Raw genomic sequence first — 24,254 nt, 5'->3', positions numbered from 1 at the left:
GTCCTGTCACCAGAAGCCAGCATGGAAGGGGGAACTGGGCTGCCTGCGTCTGTGGGGAACAGACAAAGCCACTTGGGCCAATGGGAGGGCAGACTTCATCTGAGTTCCTTGAACAGAATCTTTGCAGAATGGTCTTTTAAAGAGAGGGAGTTTGCACACCAATATGTTCAGGGATAAAAGCCAGAGCTGCCGCTAAGTAGAAACGCATTTTAACAGATACATGGTGATAATTTTAAGTAGAATTTGGTTTGCGTAAATAAATACGTCTAAAGCTCTCCAAACCTGTGGTTCTGTTGGGTAAGTCAAGGCAGGCTGTTATAAATAGAATTCTCTGCTTTTCATAAAAATCCCATCCCACTCCTAGAGAGTCTGATTTGGTAGGTGAGGGACGGGATACTGAAAGAGGTCCCTGGTGAGTCTGCTATGTGTCCCTAGGCACTGCAGGATAACGACACGGCCAGATTCCATTTGCCATCTTGCAGGAGAACTTCCTTTAGTTCACACAACAGTTCCTTCTCCCCTAGCAGGGTAAGGATGTCTAATATGTCCCAGTAAAGCAAAGAATATGCATTTCCTAGGGCCCATCACTCTCGGGTAACATTGCCTCAGAGCGTCCAGCTCTCTAATCTTTTTTGTGGTTTTAAAATTTTGTTTTTTTAATTCTTCCTCTTTGTTATTACCAGCTCTCTGACTGTTGAGGCTAAACGGAAAGACTGGTGAGACATGCTCTCAGCAGCTTTGCAGTATGAGGGAGGGATCCAGAGCCTGCGCCCAGCAACCTCTCCCATATATGCCCAATCCTGGCCCAGTCCTGCGGGGCCCTTGCCTGTGGCTCCTGGATCCAGGCCAACCTGACTCCACATACACCAGCTGGTGATGCTGGAAAAGCCTGTCCCCTTTCTCAGCTGTGCCTTGCCAAGTGGCTGAGCCCTGGCTGATACTTACGGAGATGCTCAATGATGCTGTCAATGGTCGGCTTAAAAAGGGCATTCATGGCATCTGGGCTCATCCTCAGCATCCCCTGCGAAGACCACTTCACAAAATCCACACTGTGGGAGCATAGCATGGAGAAGAGCAGGCAGTGAGGGTCTACATGATACCCAGGCTTGTCTGCATAAACATGTGTCCTGGCAGAACATCTGTCACATCTCAGTGGGCAGAAAGGGGGTTGAAAGTCAAAAGCACCTTTGAAAACCCCTAAACTGCCAGGACCTGGACCCTTAGAATCTCAAAAGCTAAGACAATCTCTTCTGTGTATCTTAAGTTTGGCTGTGACCGACCTTCCCCTGGGACAGTGGAGGCCAAAGTCTAGTGCAAAAGACAAGGAGCTAAAGGGCTCACTGTGGTCCTTTTGCAGGATCACAATTTCAACCCAACAATATTTGGATTCAAGTGTGTTAAAAGCTCCTTGGTGAGTTTATTGTATTGCTGCTTAGGGCTACAAATGTGTGTGCTCAGGTGCAGGTCCTCAGCCCTCCAGGCACCTGTCAGGTGACAGAGTAAGCCCCCTCGTGGTCTCTGCCCAGAAACAACAGTGTGGAGCAGAGAAAGCCCTGGTCAGGAACCTGGGACTGTGGGGCTCTGGCCTGGCCATCACCACTGTGGAGCTCTGGGACTTTGGGCACATTGGACTCCATTTCCTCCAAAGCCAGTCTCCACATCTGGAAGTCAAGGATAACTGCATTTGCCCTACCTCCTTCACAGGGGTTGTTGTAAAGATGAAGTTAAATACCATGTCTGTGAAAACACTCTGGAAACTTTCTGGCACTAAGCAAATGCCAGGGACTGTGTATTCCCCAAACCTACAACGTGTGCCCTGCCTGCTCTACGAGGCCAGGCAAATGGCGCCTCTGTCCCCGATGCAAAAGCATACACCTGCAGCTTCCCAGCAACATGTTCTAGATGCTGGAAAGGAAATCCTTTCCATGGCATAGGTCAAAGGACAATGCAGTGTGGTACGGAATGACCCCATGGCTAGCCACAGCCCGTTTGCTTAGTGGGAGGGTTGACAGATCCCAGAACAGTGCAGGTAGGTCTTGGGATTCCACACACAGGACAGATGCCCTCTGTGGGGGGCCAACAGGGCAGAGAACATCAGCCCAGTAAGAGGAGTCCAGACTGGCCCTGCTCCAAGGGCAAGAAGACCTGGCATGAAATCTGCTTTGATTTCCACTAAAAGGAACCAGGGCTTCTTGGGGAAATGGCTGATTCCAGGCCTGGAGTAGGGAATATACAAGATGAGCCAAGAATGTCTTGACATGCAGGAAGGCTAAGACACTGTCACCACCACAAGCGTCATGGCAAAGGGACTCCGAGCCAACATGAAGAGCCTCCTACTGGCCGAGATAGGACATTTTGGGTATCAATAAGAATGGAACTGCCATGGTTTAAAATACATCAAATATGCTTAAATCCTTAAAGTCGTAATGATACTCCACTTCATGTCCTCACAAAAGGAAAAACTCATTAGGTATTTTGACAGATGCGAGGGAATTGAATTTTTTTTTTAACTCGTAAATGGAGGCTGAAAACCAACCCATTTATCCTGTCTTTCCTAAGTGAGCTGTACTTCAGGGCACCCAAACCACTGAGGGGCCAAGTTTCTCTCTCTGGGACTATTCTAGCTAAATAAACGAGGAAGGACTGATGGACCAAGATGGTGGCCACGTGGCCACCCCTAGTGCACTAGCAGACCAGGCAATAATCATCAATGGCTGCTAACATCACAAAAGGAGAGACGGACAGACATTGTGTGTCCCTTGCTGGGATAGAATAGGAAGGACCGCCACCCATAAGGCTGATGTGCCAAAGATTCAAACCTCTAAGTCAACCTGTCAACTTGCAAAAAAAAAAAAAAAAAAAAAAAGCCAGGATAGAACATGCTGTGTAACATGGTGGACATGAGATAAGCAAAGCCCAGATTATAGGAAACTCCAATCTAAGGACAAACTACTAGTTTTGCCATCTAATAAATTGTGAAGGAAAAAACAGGAGGGGAAACTGTAGTTAGTGGGACTGGAGAGGCACATCACATAGCTGCTCTGCAGAGCCTGCGTTTGGATGTCGATACAAAGTGAAAAAAACAGACAAATGGGAAAATGTTAACTAGACATTTGATGATATTGAGGAATTATTACTTTTTAAGTGTTATCGTGGTGTTGTGGTTCTGATTTAAAACTTGTCTCCTTTAGAGGTACATACTGACAGAGATGAGATGATAATCTCTCTAAGATTTGCTTTATAATAATTGGATTTCGCCTAGCCAGGAACTGACAGTTGTTGAAGCTGGACAATGGGGTATTTTACAGGGTAAATGTTCCCTTACAAAAGGGTTATTAGCAAAAGGTAATTATGAAATGTGATAAGAAATCTATCTGTAGTCATCATTTCACTGTGGATACTATATATATATATATATATATTAAATGTTTAAGATTATTAGAAATCTATTATTTTTATCTATTTTTTTAAATTCAGTTTTAAACCATCTTCTAAATATATTCATTTTGCAACAAGCTGAGACACAATATCAGTCAAGGGACTCAGAGTAGCAAGAAACCTAGACTCCCATTGGGTTAATTCCACAAATATTTATTGAGCACCTACTGCATACAAGGTTCTCTTCAAGACACTGGGGAAGCAGCAGGGGCCAAAACTAAACTTCAACTGCTGTCATAGTTTCTCTGTTTTAACAAACACGTAGATAATACTTTCCAGGTCCCAAGCATTGTTCTAAGCACCTAACATACATGAACTCACTGCATTCTCACCACGACCCTTGGAATTAGGTGGAATTATTTTACCCATTTGCCACGTGAAAAAAACTGAGGGAGGAGAAGCTGAGTCCCTTGCCCAAGGTCATACAGCCAGTGTGTAGGACTGGAACCCCAAGTCCACACTTCCTTCCTCTGTCCCATCAGCACGTTCCACCCCCTAGAACGTCCGGAGCCCGAGGTGATGAGCCCAACTCACTTGCTTTTCCGCAGGGCGTGCTCCACACTGTGCCCTCGGAACTTCTTGTAGTAGTCAATGAAGGAGAAGGGCAGCGTGATGTTCAGCGGGTTAGTTCGGTCTGGGGCAGCTGCCCTTTTGCGAGACTCAAATGCGATCATTAAGTCAACCCAGGCTGCAGGGCGTTTGATTTTGAATTGTTCAATGAAATCCTCTCCAAATATTTTACACAGAAGGTTTTCGAATTCATAATCTACTCCTAAGGATCCATAGGGTCCGCCTGAGTAGAGAACAAAAAGGGAGGCCATGGTGTTAAAAACCATTAGAAACCCAGTCCAGACTCTGAGAAACAGGCCTACCTGTTCATCTCTGACCCACTTAGCAAGAGGACTGCAGCTATAAGTGTTCACTTACACTTCAGAACCCTGTGCTACTTCTCATTCCATGTGGAGAAGCTTTTCCCTACAGAAATCTCATCAACAATCTTTTCTTTTTTCTTTTTTCTTTTTCTTTTTCTTTTTGAAATGGAGTTTTTGCTCTTGTTGCCCAGACTGGGGTGCAGTAGCACAATCTCAGCTAACTGCAACCTCCGCCTCCTGGGTTGAAGCAATTCTCCTGCTTCAGCCTCCCAAGGAGCTGGGATTACAGGCACACACCACCACGCCTGGCTAAGTTTTGTATTTTTAGTAGAGATGGGGTTTTGCCATATTGGCCAGGCTGGTCTCAAACTCTTGACCTCAGGTGATCCTCCTGCCTCCATCTCCCAAAGTGCTGGGATTACAGGCATGAGCATGGGCCCAGCCAACAATCTATTTTAAATCAATTACATTGTAATAAAATCAATACCTTTATCTAACTAGGTCCATCGAGGTATTCTAACACAAGACATCCAAGGGCAGGGACTAGAAAATCAGCAGGCCTGGTCTAGTCCCTGTGTGATCCTCTAATAACCCATTATCCTTTCCACTCCAACCTCCCAAAAGAAAAACAGCATGTTCTTTGGTTTGGCAATCTTCTTTTGAGAGTCTCACTCTGTCACTCAAGCTGGAGTGCAGTGGTGTGATCCCTGCTCACTGCAACCTCTGCCTCCTGGGTTCAAGCAATTCTTCTGCCTCAGCCACCTGAGTAGCTGGGGTTTCAGGTGTGCACCACCACGCCCAGCTAATTTTTGTATTTTTTAATAGAGATGGGGTTCCATCATGTTGGCCATGCTGGTCTCCAACTCCTGACCTCAAGTGATCTGCCCACTTGGCCTCCCAAAGTGCTGAGATTATAGGCATGAGCCACCGCACCTGGCCTATGGTTTCGCAATCTTGATCCAAGACAAGGTGAGGCCTCCCTAGAAAGTTCACCTTAGCACTGTCATGGGCAACATCAAGTTACAATCTCATCCTTTCAGAATTTTCAGAAACCAAATCCCTTGGCCAGATCTGAAACAGGCTCACTTTAGGCCAAAACCCAAGTTGTGATGGTTTGTGTTTTAAAGAACGTTTAATTGCATTTTGCTTTCCAATTTCAAGCAGACATTAGTATCCTCCACCGCCTACGATCCCACGTTAGTGGCATTTAAGAGAATAAAAGAGAGAGAGAGATCTGAAACAAGTGAAAACAGAACTGCCTGGAAACTGCTCAGGTATGAGAAAATTGGCCCTGCAGGGGCTCACCTGTGGCTTTATACAGTTCCTTAAGGTGTCCCTCCGGTAACCGGATCTGATGGACTGTCAGGTCTACGGTGCCACCGCCACTGTCCACAACCACATACTTGTCACCTGGCACAAAAACAGCCATCTTTTACACAGACTGTTTGCCAACCCCATCCGAAACAAGCTAGTGGGTGATAACTAGGCAGACCCAGCTTAGTGCCCTCAGGGCTTCTCATTAACACAATGATTTTGCTAATTAGCAGCTCCAGGAGTTAACCATGGCCAAAGGGAATGCAATTGGCCCGGGAGGATGGTTAGGGATGGATGAGAGAACCCAGCTGAGTGAATCTTTTTTTTTTTTTTTTTGAGACAGAGTTTCACTCTTATTGCCCACGCTGGAGTGCAATGGCACAATCTTGGCTCACCGCAACCTCTGCCTCCCGGGTTCAAGCGATTCTCCCACTTCAGCCTCCCGAGTAGCTGGGATTACAGGTATGCGCCACCATGCCCAGCTAATTTTGTATTTTTAATAGAGACGGGGTTTCTCCATGTTGGTCAGGCTGTTCTTGAACTCCCGACCTCAGGTGATCCACCTGCCTTGGCCTCCCAAAGTGCAGTGATTACAGGCGCGTACTTAGTGGGCAGCTTGCTGCCACATGAATAGTGCCTAAAATCATCTGCGTTTCACGTTAGACTTACTCTGGAACTGATCAGTTCCAATCTCTACTTGGTTTTACAACATGCAAAATTACAGCTCCCAAAAGAGCTCTACCTGCGTGAGTAGTCTTTAGAGCCCACTGAGTTTGAACATTTTCCAAAAGGGCAAAAGGGACAAATGGGAATGCCTTTTTGCGAGCAGCACAGGAAAATCCAGCAAGAGCAAAGGACATTGAAGGACGCTACCTTCCTCCAGCTCGGACCAGATTTCTCCTATGACATTCTCCACCAAAAAGGTCCGACTCTGTCGATTACGCCGTATGTGCTCCTTAGCTAGTGGCCGACAGAAAGAAAATGATGACGGGTTAAGAAAGCATGAAGAAGCAGAGAGTCAACAGCAAGAGGAGATTTAGGGATGGAACATTAGTGACACTTGACCAAAATGAGTAAATACGACATCGAGAATCACCGAGCCAGCTCTTTCCAGAGAAAGCAATTTCCACCGGCCTTCCTCTAATCCTCAGTTTAGCCTGTGCCCAGCTGAAAAGCCCACCGTAATGAGACTCCCCTCCCCTGGTGACATTTTTTGGAGAACGGGTTAATGAAATCACTTAGTTTCCTGGCTTTGCTGTCCCAGGGAAGAAGCTGTCTGCCAAACAGCCTGCAGTGCGCTCAGTTAAACAATCCACATCAAGGAACTTTGTCTGATACAAGGAATGTGGACTATGTTTTCCTACCCTGGACCCTAGATAAACGGACTGGGGGGGCGGGGGGCGCCATTTCCTGACCCAGCTGAAGCCAATATGCACTTCGACCACAAGATGGCGCGTCTGGGCCTGGCAAACCCCTGTGCTGCCTTTTCCATGAACACAAGGATAACCTTGGCTCCCTTGGGGTGCTGAGTGGCGGGGACGCCTGTGTGGTTGTGACAGACAGGGCACAAATCATTGTCCTTATGTTCAGGGGAGGAAACCAGATCAGGAGAGGTTAAGGGGCTTGCAGTTCCCAAGACTCTTTTCTTGCAATCTGAAATTAACCCTCAGACCTCAGGCCCTCGTGCCTTTGAGATTTAACAATTTATAGGCAAGTTGGAAAGAGCAGAATAATGGAATGTTTCAAGATGAGAAGGGTGCTGTGAGAGGGCACCTGGGGGGCGGCAGGGCACCGCCAAGGTGGGAGTTTGGGCAAATCGACCCTCTGGGCCTCAGTTTCCTTGTTCACAAAATGGGGATATTAATAGTTGGCTTAAATTCCTCGTGGGCAAAACAAGGACTGAGTCTCTAACACATCCTCAGCCAGCACACAGTAGGTGATAATGAAGACAACACACCTAGTGTGAGACCCAGTACTCAGCAAATGGTAACTGAGCAATTGAGGGCAGCCCCTAACGTTACAGGGGAAAGCTCTGCTGTCTGTGGCTCTCTGTCCCATTCCACAACCTCGCCCCCTCCCCATTTTTTCTGTTGTTTAGTCCCTAAGCTAGTGCTGCTGATTTTGAATTGTCCTAGAAACCCCTCTGTGGGTTATCCAATAAAGCACCCTTGACCCTCTAGCCTCTTTCAGCAAAGAACACAGTGTTTACAAAACAACTTCTTCTCTGGGGATTAGAATGGCAAACACCAGGCCAGCTCCAAGTTCTTTTAAACCAGGATCTCATTTGGAGTGGAGAGGGAGCCCTCCCTTGAGTTAAGAGTTCCTGTGGGCCTGGGAGGGCTCCCCAAATTCAGAGCCTCTCTCCTGCTCCCAACACCAGCTCCAGATTGCAGACCTTGTAATGTGCATTTGGTTTTCTAAAGCCATCTAGATGGCTAAAAAATGGCATTCATAAAATACAGCCAAGCAAGGCTAATGTGACATGTACCGAGGTCTCAAAAACTAGCCCAGTTTTCAGGCAAATTAAGCTCCAGATTGTGAAAAATGTAGCCTTTATCAATCCCATTCAATCCTTAATGAGTAAAATCATGCTGATGGCAAACCCTGCGCTGCTGGGGCTGAGCACCAGGTCCATTTCTCTGCATGGCACCCACTGGGCTTCAGTCATGGAGGAGCATCCAGGCATCTCAGGTACTCCTGGTCGAGTGCTCTGCCAGGCTCGCCCCAGACAGCCCTCGTCTGGCACCAGCCAACAATTTGAGGACTTCAAAAACCAAGAAGACCCTCAGAGCACAGAGACAGCAAATTCCACAAGCCACAGGACGCTAACACAGAGCAGTGTGGGGGCAGAGGTGATAAATTAAGGGAAAGGAACCCAAAAACTCTCAGGGGAGGAAGGCTTTCAAAAACAGACATTCCCTCCTAGACTTACAAAAAGTTAAAAAGAGCATTCTAGAATTAGCTAATGAATTTGTGTTTATGAACAACACGAAGAATCAGCATGTAAGATATAAACCTAGTCATTCCTCTTTTTTCCAGTGAAAACAATGAAGATGGAAATTTAAACCTCTGAGTATTTACTACGATGTTAATGCATTTGATTTAGTTAGCGATAAGGCTAGCCTCGGTGTGCCTTGAGGAGGCTGAGCATTGGTAGGAAGGGGCAAATCAAGCCCTCAGATCTTAAAGGGAAACTGTTTCCATTCATTCTGGGTAAATCAGATCTAAGGTGTGAGCACACGGCTCCTGGTGTGCTGGAGCAGCAGCCTGGTGACGAGGGAGTCTTTTGCCACTGCTTTGTGGCTGAGGTTCCCAGATTCCTGAATCTTGGGATTGAAATACAAAGAGGTGGCCTCTGGGGCAGAGTTGCTTCTGTCAACAGGAAGAGGGGAGGCCAGGAGGAGGTGGCTTGAGACGGTCTGGGCAGGAAGGCACATGGGCTCAGGGTGAGCCTGGCCTGGTGCCTTGGGAAATGCAGGGACGGACCTTGGGTGTGGGATCCAAAGAAAAGCTGGGAACAAGCTTATGGTGGGGACAACTCAGCAACAGTCCTCACTGATGTCTTCTTCCCTCTCCTCCTCCTGGGCCTGGGGCCTTCCAGTGGGGGGTGGAGGTGAGCACGGGTGACGTGCCCTCAAAGCCCTCGTCTGGCAACAGAGCTCAGAGCTGCAATGCCTGGCGCCACCCCCACAGTGCTCCCACTTAGCGCCGATGCTCACATTGGTGCCTTGACCCTGACAGGACATGTCTGCAAACCCTGTAGCCCTGGACAGACCCACAGAGCCCTGGATGCCAGGGAACCACGTTCTGTGACTGAGGCTATGACCCACTTGCCTGCAGGTAATTACTAAAGAAAAAGCTTTTTAAAATCCCAATCCTGAGTCTCCCTAAGCTGGTGCTCCTTCCCACAGCTAAGCGAGCATCACCCAGGTCAGGAAAAGTCAGCCGGTTTCATTTGTATTTTAAACTCTCAGCAAAGACACATAATGAACTCATCACACATGAAGCAGGCCCAATGAGTGAGTCAGCAATAAATCAACAGTCTTAATGGAGAATTAATAACAGGCAATGGAATTAGATTAAGAATCTGTTAATACATAAGAAAGATTAAGAGCCTAGTAAAATGCAAGGCCAAGAACTGCTCTCAGGCTACCCTCAGGTTCTTATAGAGAAGCTCCCCACCCCCAGGCACCTGGTGGGTGATGAACCAGGGTAACCATGCCCACTGGAGGATGGTTTGTAGTGGGGCTGAGCAGAGAGGCGCTTCAAGCCCACCTCCTTCTGGAGTATCCTGATTCTTCATTATGGCACTAAGTGCCTTTAAAATCATCAGAGGGAGAGAGACATCCAGGGCTTGGGAGGGGAAGAGAGCAGGAGGGGGAGAGAGAGAGCAGAGGTACCCTGTGTAAACCCAGCTCCTACTGTGTCACTGCCGCTGTACCCATTGACGGCCGCCTTGCTGCTCAGCTCAATCATCTGGTGTAGCCGCAGCTTTCGGCAGTAGATGGAGGCCGCCTCAGGCTCCAAGGCAATGATGAGCTGCTCCGAGTTCTCGGGAGAGGCCAGGCCTGCCTGGAAGACAGAAACAGAGGCTAGGACCCAGGGCCCCCCGGGCAGGCCTGCTCACAGGACACCCATGCCTGGGCTGATCTCCCTAAGGAAGGCGCACTCACGCTCTGCTTCTGTGGGACATTCTCTACACAGTCCTCCGAAGAGCTTAACGTCGGGGTGCTTCGGTACTGGGCCCCAGGCCAGATACCCTAACACCCCAGGATGGCCAAAGAAAATGTACAGGCCCCCTGGGGGAAACGCCCGGTGCTTCAGCCATGGGGCCTCTTGCACTTGGGGCTTGCTTGGCTCAGAACTGAGAAGCACAAGGGGGAGCGGCAGGGGGAATAGACTGTAGGATGCACATGGGGTTCCATGCCCAGGGGTGGGGGCACAGCCTTGCAGAGGCCCTGAAACTTTCCAAACCATCGCAGGGTGGAAGGCAGGTGATCTGTTCTCAGTTGTCATATGCCACAGGGTCTGACCAAATCGGAGCAAAGCCCAATCTTTGGTGGCCTTGGAAACAGGCCATGGCTGGGCCTCAGCTACGCATGCATTTGACTTTGTTATCTGGGTAACCGACCTGTTATCTCCAGAGCACTAGGAGGGTTCCTGAGATTTATCTACTGGGGGTGACAGATGAGCAGTGGCTCCAGGAGGAAGCCCTTCCTGGAATCCCATAGAGTCCCTCAACTTCCAGAGTGTGGTTGAGAGTCAGCGAGCAGGTATCTTATTCAGAGCCTCCACCCTTTAATAGTTTTACTATATACATATATCACAAATAGTAATAAATATTCCTTTAACAATTTGATCCCCAAGTTCTCATCTGTGGCCTCCATCTGCAAACATTTGGGGCCTCAGCCTGTAGTAGGCAGAAAGGCTTCTGTTCTGTGACGTCTGACCCGTCCCAGTCACCACTCCAGTGGGCCTTGAGAAGGGCCAGCCCAGGAGGCCCTGGGATGACCCTTCTGAGGATGCTTAGAGAAACAGCCTGGCTTGGCCTCTAACCAGGTCCCTGGCACCTCTCATGGCCTGAGCTGCAGCGGGAGGCCCCACTTGCTTCTGGAAACCATTCAGGCACATGGGTGTCCTCGGTTGCCAGCACAATAGACCATGGAGGCACACTTTGTCCCTGCCACTGCTGAGCTGCTGACTTTTTGACATTTCTTAGGAACCTTGAGATGCTGCCTTCGTGCCACACCTACTGGGAGGAAGTTTTATACCACACCCCTCGGGTTTTGTGCATTTTTCTTGCAGACCAGGTTCAGAAGGTCTCCTCATGCCACACATGCACAAATACCCTCTTACCAAGGGGAGCCGGCCTCATCATGGGCAGAGGGGTTTGGGAGGTCCAATTACTGGGCAAGGAGGGAAGGGGATTTAAGAATGCAAAGCAGCCATGCATGATGGCTCACACCTGTAATCCCAGCACTTTGGGAGGCCACGGCGGGCGGATCACTTGAGGTCAGGAGTTTGGAGACCAGCCTGGCCAACATGGTGAACCCCTCTCTCTACTAAAAGTAAAAAAAAAAAAATTAGCCTGGCATGGTGGTGGGCACCTGTAATCCCAGCTACTTGGGAAGCTGAGGCAGGAGAATCCCTTGAACCCAAGAGGCAGAGGTTGCAGCAAGCCGAGATCACGCCACTGCACTCCAGCCTGGGTGACACAGTGAGACTCCATCTCAAAAAAAAAAAAATGCAAAGGACCTTCAGAGCCATTTGTCAACTCCTTCACTTTATGTAGAAAGAGAGGGAGGGTGGCCCACTGTCCCAGTTTGCCCAGGATACAAAGATTTCCTGGGATGTGAGACTTTCAGCACTATAACCGATACTACCAGCAGGCAGATGACTGAACACCTTCACTCTGTAAAAAACAAAAGGCTCAAACATGGCAGAACCACGTCTGGAAGACTGACTTTATAAAACCAGATGAGAACCACCACGCTCCTGTCGTACACTGTCCTTGGTGAACTGCACTGTTCTTCACATCACCTAGTACCCTCAGCTGCAGCCAACCACCCAGGCAGTGTCAATGCCCATCAGCTCAGCCCGTGGGTCAGAGGCTGGGTCTGCCCTTGGGTGACATTGGTCAACAGGGCCCTGACTCAGGTGCATGACAGGATTTCCTGCTGTCCCCTATTCAAGCAAGTAAGTCCCCCCTCCCAGCTTCACTCTCAGAGGGTCACATTAGATATCTTTAGCACAAACATGGCTGGAGGTTAAAGTGAAAGGATGTGGCTCTCACACGTGCAGTGCCTCCAGCAAAGGTGAAGCCTCTGAGCCTGGATCCTGAAGGAAGAAATCCCAAATAAGACCAAGAGGGGCCCCTTCCAAAGGACAGCTCCTGTGCTGATTCTTCCATCTTTGAAGGCGTGTAGAGTCAAGGACCTCACAGGAGAATAGAAGTTCCAAGGGGAAAGCTTCCACAAAACAGGATGAGGAAGAAGGGACAACTCACTGCAAAGAAACTGCCGGGCCTGTATGTATACAATTCTCCTCCAAAGTTCAAACTTGAAAATCAACTGGTGTCAGGGGAGGGGGTAAACCCATGAGCGGAGCCCAGGGAGCTGGTGTGAAGGAAGAAAGACAAAGACTGTGACCCAGACGCTACATTATGGTTACCATGTCTCACTGGGATGTCTGCCTGCCAGGTGGGACTTGCAGCAGTGAGGGCCCCACAGGGCCAGTAAAAGCAAGGTGGGCCAGGGATAGGAGGGGAGAAAGAACAGCATAAGCTCTGCCCCTTGTCTCTCTCCCACACTGTAAGCTCCACCCCATCCTTCTTCCCAGACCATAAGCCCCACCCCTCATCCGTCATCCCACACCATAAGCCCCGCCCCTCATCCTCTTCCCACACCATAAGCCCTGCCCCCATCCTTCTTCCCACACCATAAGCCCTACCCCATCCCTCTTCCCATACCATAAGCCCTGCCCCCATCCTTCTTCCCACACCGTAAGCCCTACCCCATCCCTCTTCCCATACCATAAGCCCTGCCCCTCATCCTTCTTCCCACACCATAAGCCCCACCCCTCATCCGTCATCCCACACCATAAGCCCCACCCCTCATCCTCTTCCCACACCATAAGCCCTGCCCCCATCCTTCTTCCCACACCATAAGCCCTACCCCATCCCTCTTCCCATACCATAAGCTCTGCGCCCTCATCCTACTTCCCACACCATAAGCCCCGCCCCATCCTTCTTCTCACACCATAATCCCTACCCCCATCCCTCTTCCCATACCATAAGCCCTACCCCATCCCTTTTCCCACCCTGTAAGCTCCACCCCATCCCTCTTCCCACACTGTAAGCCCTACTCCCAACCCTCTTCCCACACCACAAGCTCAGCCCCCGCATCCTTCATCCTACATCATAGGCTCCACCCCTTATCCTTCTTCCCACACCATAAACTCCATCCCTCACCCCTCTTCCCATACCATATGCTCCACCCCTCATCCCTCTTCCCACACCATAAGCTCTGCCCCCATCTCTCTACCCACAATACCCCTGAAATTCTGTGCAGGAACTCTTGACTTAGATGGGAAATCTTTATATGGAAAATCAGATCCAACAGTCCAGAGGGGTGAAGAGCCCCGAGTAAAATTCTACAACTCAAGTGCATCTGAGTGTGCCTGGTATGCAACTGACAATTTGAAAGAACTGTCCCCTGCCCAGGACACTCTCACATCCTGAAGACACTCAGGCTGCCCCAAGTCTGCCAAAAACAGCTTGGGCTGGCCCCCTCAGGGGAGGTCTTTCATCTATCCCTCTCCAGCTGGGCTGGCCTCAGCTCCACAGCAAAAGCTTTGGCCCATTTCCATAGGGGGTTCCCCACTGTACCTGGAAGAAGATGCAGGTGGGAAGCGAAGGTGAAGAGGACCCCACTCCCGAGGGGAGGAAAAGGCAAGGTCACAGGCTGTGTCTGGGAGGCCCAGGACAAAGTAACCACATTCCTTTGCTTGAACCAGCTCCTGTCCTGTGAGGGACCGTGTCCCACATGCAGACTCCCCCATGGAGGCCCCAGAAGAGAGCTGAGAAGGAGAGGTGAGAGGAGGCAGCAGATTCTGCACAAATTCAAACTCCCAGGAGTCCCAGAGCTGCTATGGACTTTGAGAAAAAGAGGAAATGCTAAAGCATCGCCCAGGCTCTCAAAAACCCAGCTGTCTTTCTCTCTGGGCAGGAAGACCCAATGCCTGGAAGTGCAAGCTTTGTTTCTACATTAACACGCAGCCACCCTCAACAGAAGCCCTCCACCTGGCAGCCCTCAGCAAATCTATGGGTCTGTTTGCCTGGGATCAGGCCAGGGTCACCTGCAGCAGAAGAACACTCTCTCTATCTATCTTTATAATTCTGCCTTTGGAGAAGGTACCTCATGGTTACTACTCCCATGAGAGCGCTCCCTCCACTGGGGCCCCTGCCAAGCACTTAACATATTCATTTCCAGTCCTATACACCAAGCTTGTCCAACCCATGGCCCATGGGCCACATGTGGCCCAGGACGACTTTGGATGCAGCCCAATACACATTTGTAAACTTTCTTAAAACATTATATTTTGCGATTTTTTTCAGCTCATCAGCTATCATTAGTGTTAGTGTATTCTATGTGTGACCCGAGAAAATTCTTCTTCCAGTGTGGCCCAGGGAAGCCAAAAGATTGGACACCCCTGTTATAAATGGTGCAGACATGTGTAGCCTCTTCTGCAAGATGGTGGGTTTTCCAAGGGCAACGCTCAGTTCTTCTTGCCCCCAAGCACACAGTAGGTGTTTAGGAGGTAGCTGCTGAGTGAACAGATCCACCAGCCCTCCAGCCGGCCTTTTTTCTGCAGTTTCCTGGCCCTCATCCCTGCATTCCACAGCTTTGACCTGGGGATTCTACACACACAAAGTATCTGAACCAAGAGCATGCTACCCCATTTAACTCCTCCAAGAATTTGGGGCAGAAGGAGCACCACTGTAGTAGCTTTTTAAAGCCTTCCTCTGTGATCACGAGTTTCACTCAGGAGAAGCAGGTGAGAAAACCACACTCCAAGGAAACTGAGGAGGTGAGGGAGTGGTGTTTACACCAACTCTGCTCCTCCACCCTGCAATCAGCCAGGAGAATCTGCCACGGGCCTGTGTCCACAGCTGAGAAGAAATGGCCAGATCAGTTAAGTGCACTGCTGGTCCGTGGTCAGGCTACAAAAGAGGCTCCAGCTGCACCAGTTCAGGCTGTTATGCAGTTTTGTTTTTCCCGATGATTATTTTTCACTGCAGCTTGTTCCAAAGGGAGGCAGAAGACGCTATGTCTCCATGTTAGATGAGATCATCGTACATATGGGAGCAGCATTTATTTAACAGGTTTCCAGAGCCTACTAGAGTTACACATTTTAGGCAAAATGCCCTTAGAAATAAACTGGACTATTTCCTATCCACGATCCCCTCAGCTTCAGAACAGTCTTCCGGGTCTATGTCTTTTCTAAAGGCCTCAGAAGAGGGATCAGCTGTTCTTTCTGTTACCATGTTTTCACTGAATGCTCTCAAAGGGTCTAATGATGGCTTGGGTCTATGAATTACAAAAGCTAACGGTTTAACCCAGCTTTTAAACAAACACTCGACACAAGGTGAGTTTCTGGAGTTTCACCAAAGAAACTGCATCTGTGTACTTTCTCTGTAGCCCTCACGGGCAGTGAGCCTGCCCCAGCAGAGGCCCCAGAACTCCAGACCTGCTCCTCATAACACTGTCTTGCCGCTTTCTCCTCCACCTGGCAGGTGGGAGGTTCAAGTTCAGCCCCCACCACTGCACCACAAACCTGTGCTCAGGAGGCCTAGAAGGAGGGGCTTCATTTTTCCCATGCAAGCAGAGTAGACATGACCAGTTCTCCAACTGTCCTACTGGAGTAGTCACTTCTACCTCAGCCTTCCAGCTCTCCTGCCTGAAGTTGGGCCCATGGGATGGGATGCACTGTGGGAAGAAGGGTTGGTGGGCAGCCACCACCTTGTAGAAGGAGACAGATGTCCACGTGATTTGATACCTTTCACATGCATAGGTGCCTGGTGAGCATTCGCAGAAGCTGCTAGGCCGAGAACTATGTTCTGTGCTCAGACACTGTATTAGTCAGGGTTCTCCAGAGAAACAAAGTCAGTAGGGCATAGAGTCAGACAGATAGACAGAAGACAGGCAGATAGATGATAGATAGATAAATAGATAGATAGATAGGTAGGTAGGTAGATAGATAGACAGACAATTATAAGGATTTGGCTTATGCAATTATAGAGGCTAACAAGTCCCACGATCTGCAGCCAGCAAGCTGGAGACCCAGGAGAACCCACGGTATAGGCTGTCAGGCTGTGGACCCAGGAACAGTCAGTGTTTAAGTCTGAGCCTAAAGGCAGGGGGGAAAAAAAAGTCTCAGCTCAAAGGCAGTCATGCAGGAGGAACTCGCTCTTACTCAGGGGAGGGTCAGCCTTTTGCTGTATTCAGGCCTTCAACTGATTAGATGAGGCCCACCTGCCTCAACAAGGGCCATCTGCTTTGCTCAGTTTATTGATTTAAATGTTGAACTTTATCACAGGAACACTCAGAATAATGACGGACTAAATATCTGGGCATCCTAGGGCCTAGTCAAGTTGACATATAAAATTAATCATCATAGGTCCACATCTTTCTTAGTCTGTATATACTACTGGGGGATGGAGAGAGAGTAGAGAGGTGTTAATTTTGGCCACAGAGTTGCAAATTTCATTTCCACTTTGTCCTAAGACTCTCCGGAAGGCAGGCTGAAGAGACTGCAGCAATGTCTGCAAAGCAACTGTGCCCCCAGTACACCCTGTCCCTAAACCAAAAGTATGAAAGGCTTCAGTGAACCATTTGGCTGTGAGCGACCCAAGAGCAGGGTCCCTGCCTTGGTTGGGTATAGAATCCAGTGCCTACCACAGTCCTGACACAGAGAAGACCTCCAGTATAGCTTTGTTTAATGAATAAACAAATGCATGAACAAAAAAACAATTGAATGATCACTGCCATCTTTAAATCCACTCAGCGGCTGTCAAGGGAATACAAGTGTCAAATCAAAGCTGCAAAGGGTTGGCTGGGTGCGGTGGCTCACGCCTGTAATCCTGGCACTTTGGGAGGCCAAGGCAGGCAGATCACCTGAGGTCAGGAGTTCAAGACCAGCCTAGTCAGTATGGCGAAACCCTGTCTCTACTAAAAATACAAAAATTAGATGGCCATGGTGGCACACGCCTGTAGTCCCAGCTACTCAGGAGCCTGAGGAAGGAGAATCACTTGAACTCGGGAGGTGGAGGTTGCAGTAAGCAGAGATCATGCCACTGCATTCTAGTCTGTGCGATAGGAGTAAGATGGATGAATGGAAGGAAGGAAGGAAGGAAGGAAGGAAGGAAGGAAGGAAGGACGGCAAAAGGTCAAAAATGAAGATGCAAAACACTGTACTGAGGTCAGCCCACATCGAGGAAACAGTCCCTGTCTGCAGCACGTCTCTGGACTTCTGAAAGCAAATTCCTCAGATCCATAAACATGGAGGTCACATCTGTCCTCACCCAGGAGCTGCAGGCCCTTTTCTCTCTGAGGTGCCCATTTGATTCCACCAAACCCCCAGGGACTCAGTGCCCTCCCCTGTGACTTCCCAGTGTGAGGGCCCCACGCCTCTTGCCCCACCTCTTGGAAGAGCTGGCCCAGGGCTCAAACTCCCCTGACAAATTTACCAGCCACTGTACCTCTCTTTTTTTTTTTCAGGCTATAAATAAGAATTGACCTTTTTATGGGTCACCCATTTGTTGCTGAACTCTTCCTGTGGGCTGGGAAATGAGTCAAAACCATGAATCTTGAATATTCTTCCTGGGAAAAACTCAGAACACTGGGGGGCATCTCCACAGACAGCTGTGTCCCGATGCCCTATCTCTGGCCACTGCCGGAAGGTTGACACTATGAAGCCTGTGCTCCATGATGCCTGGGGCTTCTGTGAACAGCTAAACTGCACTTTTTTCCTCCCTTTTTAAAGAGCTTGCCTCTTTCTGGAGCTTCCACCCTCTTTCTTCATCCCTATAAAAACAGATCTATTTTTGGCAGGTACATACACTGAGCCAGATTCTCACGCTGCAAGGCGGCAGGGGAATGCAGGAGAAGCAGCCTGGGGAAGGGAAGAGAGTGCGGGAGGGGACGCCTTGCCCTTGACTGCATGCAAGTTGAACTCCGTAAGCTACTTAATGACACTGAGGTTCCCATGGCCGTTGAACTATGCTGGGGCTCAGAGTTGACTCTTCGGGTGTTTTGTAAAAGAAAGGCTCACAAACAACATCAGAGGTATGTCTCCTGGAAGAGGTGGGCAGGATACCTCCTGAGAGGCATAACAGCGGGGAGGGGACATCCATGACCCTGGTAACTTGCCACAACCAAGCCTTAGCTGAAAACTGAGAAAACTGACTGTCAACACGCAGAGAGCTGAGCCAGGCCCGAGGCATGGGTGTTCATACACCCAGGGGTTTAAGTGCAAAAGGAGCCAGCTCTGTCCCGGGAATATAACAACAGGTCAGCATGGCCCGCCATTCCTGCCTCCAAGCCAGACCCTCAAGCTGTAGCCGCCCCCAGTGCCCACAGGGACAAGCTGGCCACTGGCACTGGAGCATATGTCTCCCTGGCCAACAAGTGCCTGTGCCTGGTATGCTCCTTGGCCATACCACTGCCCTCTGCAGGGGTCTGCCACCCTCCCCCCACCCCCACCTAGTGAAGCGTGCAGGAAACAATCACATTTCCTTTCTTTCCCTGCATCAGACATGCAGTGTTCAGCCTTCACGCCAAGCTGAAATGCCTGGTTTGTGGCCAATGGCCTTGGCTTGCTTTCTTACTCAAATATTCTTGTTTCCCAAGCCTTTTCCTTAAGGTTCTCACTTCATTTCACCCACAAAGTGTCTCTAAACCACCACTTTGAAATCCTAGCCCTGGAGACTCTGCAGCAGAAACATGACCTGGAAATGTGGAAAGCCAGGAAGGAAACTGAGCCCAGCTCTTGTTGTGGGACTGACCCCCACTGCTCCCCCAGGAGGAAGCTGAGGAATGTGAAGGCTCCTTGTCTCCCAGCCCCCACCCTGCCTAGGGGAGCCTCCTTGCTGCCTTCCATGGAGGCCAGTGAATATGGGAGGTACCTGGACGGGGCTACAGTCACCACCCTGGGCATCCTGAGTCCTTCTCCTCTGGCTCCCACCCACCCTGACCCCACCCTCACCTGGTAGGCGGCTTGTCTCATGAACTGCTTGGCAGGCTGCTTCCAGATGGCAGGCACTGTGATGACCCATCTGACATCAGAGTTCTCGAACTCCGAACCCGCCTGGTCACTCAGCTCCTGGAGCCAAGGGAAAGAAATGCAACAGGTCAAGTGGCAGCGGGTCCCCGGGTCAGCCTCCTGTGGGTTCACTGAATCCAGGCTTCCCGCCACAAGCTCTTCAGGAGCCGTTCCAGGGCCCCCTGAACTTACCAGCATCAGAGAGAAAAGATCTGTTTTCCGAATATTCAGCAAGCAGGGAGCTCTAGCCCCTTTCTGTCACTGAATGAGACTGTGGCCTGGAGAGTGGAGAATCAGAGGAAATCCCTGTGGCCATGTCCTAGTCATGTGACTTTGGACAAGTGACAACCTCTCAGGCCTCAGTTTCCATATCTGTGCAGTGCGGATAATAATGCCTAGCTCCCAAGATTGTTGAGAGGATTGACAATTTAGGGAGAGCTGTATTTACTGAGCACTTACCACATGGTCTCCTACCTTATTAAGCATTTTGCACACACTGTCTCTATTCATCCAGTCAAGAATCCTGTTAGGAAGGGATTCTCACTGTGCCCCTTTCCTACAGATAGGAATACTGAGACTTGGATATGTTCAATATCTTTTTTTTTTTTCCTGAGACGGAGTCTTGCTCTGTCACCTAGGCTAGAGTACAGTAGCAATCTTGGCTCACTGCAACCTCCGCCTCCTGGGTTCAGGAAATTCTCCTGCCTCAGCCTCCTGAGTAGCTGGGACTACAGGCACGTGCCACCATGCCCGGATAATTTTTTGTATTTTTAGTAGAGATGGGGTTTCACCATGTTAGCCAGGATAGTCTCAATCTCCTGACCTTGTGATCTGCCTGCCTTGGACTCCCAAAGTGCTGGGATTAGTACCTTTTCTAATCTGGCCTCAGTACCTTTTTGACCACTGTACAGCTAGAAAGTAGCAGAGCCAAAATTTAGATCCAGAGCCTAGCCTATCTAGATGCAGAGAAGATCTGAGTTGTTACGCGTGGTCCTGTAGCTGAACACTGCCTGGCCCACAGTGATGCTTACCAGCTGGTGGCAACTATAGTCACTGGCATCTACCTTATGCAAGGGCAGCGTATCAGGGGAGTTTTCCCAACAGGAAGGGACAGCTATGAATGACATGACCTCACCAAGAACCATGTAGCCCTTAACTTTTGGTTACGGTTAAACCACATCACTGAGGCCCATGTTGATAAATGGGCTGGGCAGGAGCATCAGGTTTCCACTTGGTTCACGGAGACAAAATATGTCACTGGAAAACTTCTTAGACTCAGTATTCCCATCTGCTCAATGGAGATCATGAAACTAACCCACAGCATTACTGGCAAGATTCAATGAAAGCACGTAAGGAATGTCTGGCCCAAAGACCTCCGACAAATGCCAGTTCTTTCCTTCCTTTCTCTTCCCATTGCCACGTTCACCAGACGAATCTGTAATCAAACCTAAACACACACCAAGGCCCTCCTGTGTCTAAATCAGCTCTGACACAAGAAAGATTAATAGACTGGTGAAAAAACAAACAAAATTCCTGACAGTGTCTCATTGTTCCTATTGTTTCAAATAGTTATCTTGGGTCTGGCCCACCCTCTCTCTCTCTGAACTAACTTCCTCTTTGATCAGTAAGTGATTTTCTTTTTGCCTTTACTTTTTCTAAAAATTTTTAATAAAAATGTTTCACGGTAAAAATATACACACCATAAAATTCATCGTCTTAACCATTTTTAAGTGCACAGTTCAGTAGTGTTAAGTACATTCAGTAAACTATTTTAAAACATGTTTCTAAAAACGTCTCTGCTTTGGACCAACACAAAGCAGCCTTTTTTTTTTTGTTTTTTGTTTTGTTTTGTTTTTTTGCTTTTTGTTTTTTTTTAATCATCATCATATTTCGTTTCCTTGCAGGTCTGCATTGGGCTTGAAAAAAACAGGTGAGAGGTATGATGTATGTCAGGAAGATTCTAAGCACAGTGCCCATTACCAGGCAGAAGATTTTAAACTCTTTAAAAGGAAATGAGTTCAAAGTACACAAGATCAGCTTCCTTGAGCTGTCTGGAGAGTTTAGAGGAGCGGTCAGTTCCCCAGCGGGTAGGGAACAGCTTGGAAGGGAAAGGCGCCAGCATTAATTAATTTATTATCTCATGTGTCAGGCACTGTCACGGGCTTTCCTTCATGACCCACTGGGATGCTTCATTTCGGTGACGCTTAGACATTCCGCTTGAGTAGATATCCTGCCTTTGCTCATTCCAGCCAAGCCATAGCCCCCTCCCTCCAACTCCAGCCAGGCCCTGGCAAGTCAAGTTCCTCCTATCCATCAAATAGCTTTTTCTCCTGTAATTTATTCAAGGCATGTTCCCTGCCGGGAGGAGCTACCTTTAGAAGGAAGGTGCCAGTAAGTTCCCTGGAGCCTCTCTGGCTGAGCTGAGGAGTTCACAATCAACCATCCACATCACCACCTGACCTTCTGGAACTGTTCCCTCTACCTCCTCCCTCCCCTTCTGAGATGGGCTGCTCACTCCTTTCCTGCTGGCAAACTTGAAAGGCACCAACACCCTGGGCCTTCTGAGTTCGAAATTTCTACCCCCCGCCCCACCCTGATCTCTGTGGCTCTCCCTCCTAACTCAGGAGCCCCTGTGTACTCTGTGCTCTCTGCTCCTTCGCCTGCCTCAGAGCCCACAGACACGCCCTCACGTGGCCTCCCAGGCCACCAGGTGCTAAGCCGGTCCCTCTGCAACCTTTGCTCTTCGGGCAGACTGGGGTCCACCTCATTGCACCCCTCCCCTTCTGCTTTCTGCCCCCTGGAACAAGGGGGCTGCCCCCTTCTCTAGTTCCAAGCAGACTTCAGGACACTTGTCTCTGACTGTGGTCACCTTCCCGAACATGACCCAGTTCCCCCCACCATGCCTCTTCCCTCCACCCATCTTGCTTCTAGGCCTCTCCCCATCTGTCCCCTTGTCCCTTGCTGGTGGAATATTGTTTGCCCAGAACCCACTCCTTCCCAGCCCTGAGACCCTCTTTCTTCTTGGTTGTCAGGATCCTCCTTCTTGCTCCCTGAATGACCCCGTGGCTTTCAGTCTCAGACCCTCCCTCTCTCCCTGCAGACAAACCTGCAGAATCTGAGTCAGCTCCCTCCACACCACCGACCTCCACCCTGCAGGCTCTTCAGATTACTGGGGTCTCTCACTCTATGCTGTGTTCTGAATGTGTCCCCCAAAACTCATGCGTTGGAAATGTAACCCCCAGTGCAACTGTGTCGGGTGGGAGGCGGAGCCTAATGGGAGGTGTATATGTCATGAGAGCTCCGGTCTCAGGAATGAAATTTTGCCACTATAAAAAGGGCTTGCAGCCAGGCGCAATGGCTCATGCCTGTAATCCCAGCACTTTGGGAGGCCAAGGTGGGTGTATCATGAAGTCAGGAGTTCAAGACCAGCCCCGCCAACATAGTGAAATCCCGTATCTACTAAAAATACAAAAATTAGCTGGGCGTGGTGGTGCCTGCCTGTAGTCCCAGCTACTCGGGAGGCTCAGGCAGGAGAATCGCTTGAACCAGGGAAGCAGAGGTTGTGGTGAGCCGAGATTGCACCATTGCACTCCAGCCTGGTGACAGAGCGAGATGTCATCTCAAAAAAAAGTGGGGGGCTTGCAGGAGTGAGTGAGCTCTTTCTCTTCTGCCATGTGAGGAAAAACTGTTCCTCCCTCACATCCCCCCAGCAAGGAGATGCTGCGTTCAGGGCTCCATCGTGGAAGCAGAGACTGGGCCCTCACCAGACACCAAACGAACCAGCATCTTGATCTTGGACTTCCCAGCCTCCAGACTGTGAGAAATAAATTTCTGTTTTTCATAAATTACCCAGGTTGTGATATTCTGTTACAGCGGCACGAAATAGACTCAGATACTTGATACAGTTTGGTGTGTCCCCACCCAAATCTCTCCTTGAATTGTAATCATCCCCACACGTCAAGGGCAGGGCCAGGTGAAGATGACTGAATCATAAGAGCAGTTTCTCCCATACTGTTCTCGTGGTAGTGACTAAGTCTCAGGTGACCTGATGGTTTTATAAAGGGGAGTTCCCCTGCACAAGCTCTCTTGCCTGCTGCCATGTAAGACATCCCTTTGTTCTTTTTTCATCTTCTGCCACGATTGTGAGGCCTCCCCAGCCATGTGGAACTGTAAGTCCATTAAACCTCTGCCTTTATAAATTACCCAATCTAGGGTATGTCTCATTAGCAGCATGAGAACAGACTAGTACAATGCTCTGCTACTATCCTGGTGCCCATGTCACTCATTCCCCCACTAGAAATCCTCTGATGGCTTCCCGCTAACCAAGAAGAAGTTCCCTGGCTTGGCATCCTTGGCTGTGCACCGTCTTGTTCTGAGCTCACAGCATCCTGGCTTTATCTCACAGCCTTACCCTCCCTCCTTCCACTCCAACTGCTTTCTTCCACGCTGTTTGTCTGCTGCTTTCTTCCTTCTGAGCTGAGCCTGGGCCACTCCACCAGCTTGAAATACCTACCCTTCCAGTTGCTGCCTGTGAACCAATCCCACCCTGCCCTGAATCCACCTCCGACAGGGAGCCTTCCACAATGCTCCCAACTGGACAGAATCTCTGCCTCCCCCAGCACCCACAGTTACCCCCTCATGACTCTGACCCCAACCACACACTCCTGAGCTGATTTCTACACTGCCATAACTTGTACAGGATTTTGCACATAAAAGGCACTCAAAAAAACAGGTACTTGAATAGATGAAAGTAATACCAAGTTCTCACTTCCTCTTTGTCTCCCTCTGACCCTATTTCTAGAATTCACT

General features: G+C 49.4%; 1 protein-coding gene across 2 annotated transcripts in view; it reads right to left on the bottom strand.

Annotated features, from left to right (window-relative positions):
* HSPA12A (heat shock protein family A (Hsp70) member 12A) overlaps window positions 1–24,254 on the bottom strand; it is a 180,552-nt gene that overhangs the window by 4,238 nt on the left and 152,060 nt on the right. For both annotated transcript variants that reach the window (XM_012448034.3, XM_021676957.2), the window contains 6 exons: window positions 19,389–19,505; window positions 10,025–10,196; window positions 6,498–6,584; window positions 5,616–5,720; window positions 3,973–4,231; window positions 946–1,049 (listed from right to left, as the gene is read on the bottom strand). In XM_012448034.3, the coding sequence (XP_012303457.2) occupies window positions 946–1,049; window positions 3,973–4,231; window positions 5,616–5,720; window positions 6,498–6,584; window positions 10,025–10,196; window positions 19,389–19,505 (844 nt within the window). The remainder of the gene's footprint in view (window positions 1–945; window positions 1,050–3,972; window positions 4,232–5,615; window positions 5,721–6,497; window positions 6,585–10,024; window positions 10,197–19,388; window positions 19,506–24,254) is intronic.

This window comes from Aotus nancymaae, unplaced genomic scaffold (assembly GCF_030222135.1).
Source record: "Aotus nancymaae isolate 86718 unplaced genomic scaffold, 86718_ANA_hifiasm-v0.15.2.pri h1tg000010l, whole genome shotgun sequence".
In the NCBI taxonomy this organism is placed as follows: domain Eukaryota; kingdom Metazoa; phylum Chordata; class Mammalia; order Primates; family Aotidae; genus Aotus; species Aotus nancymaae.
The sequence above is the reverse complement of the archived record's forward strand: the minus strand, read 5'-3'. Positions and strand labels throughout refer to the sequence as shown.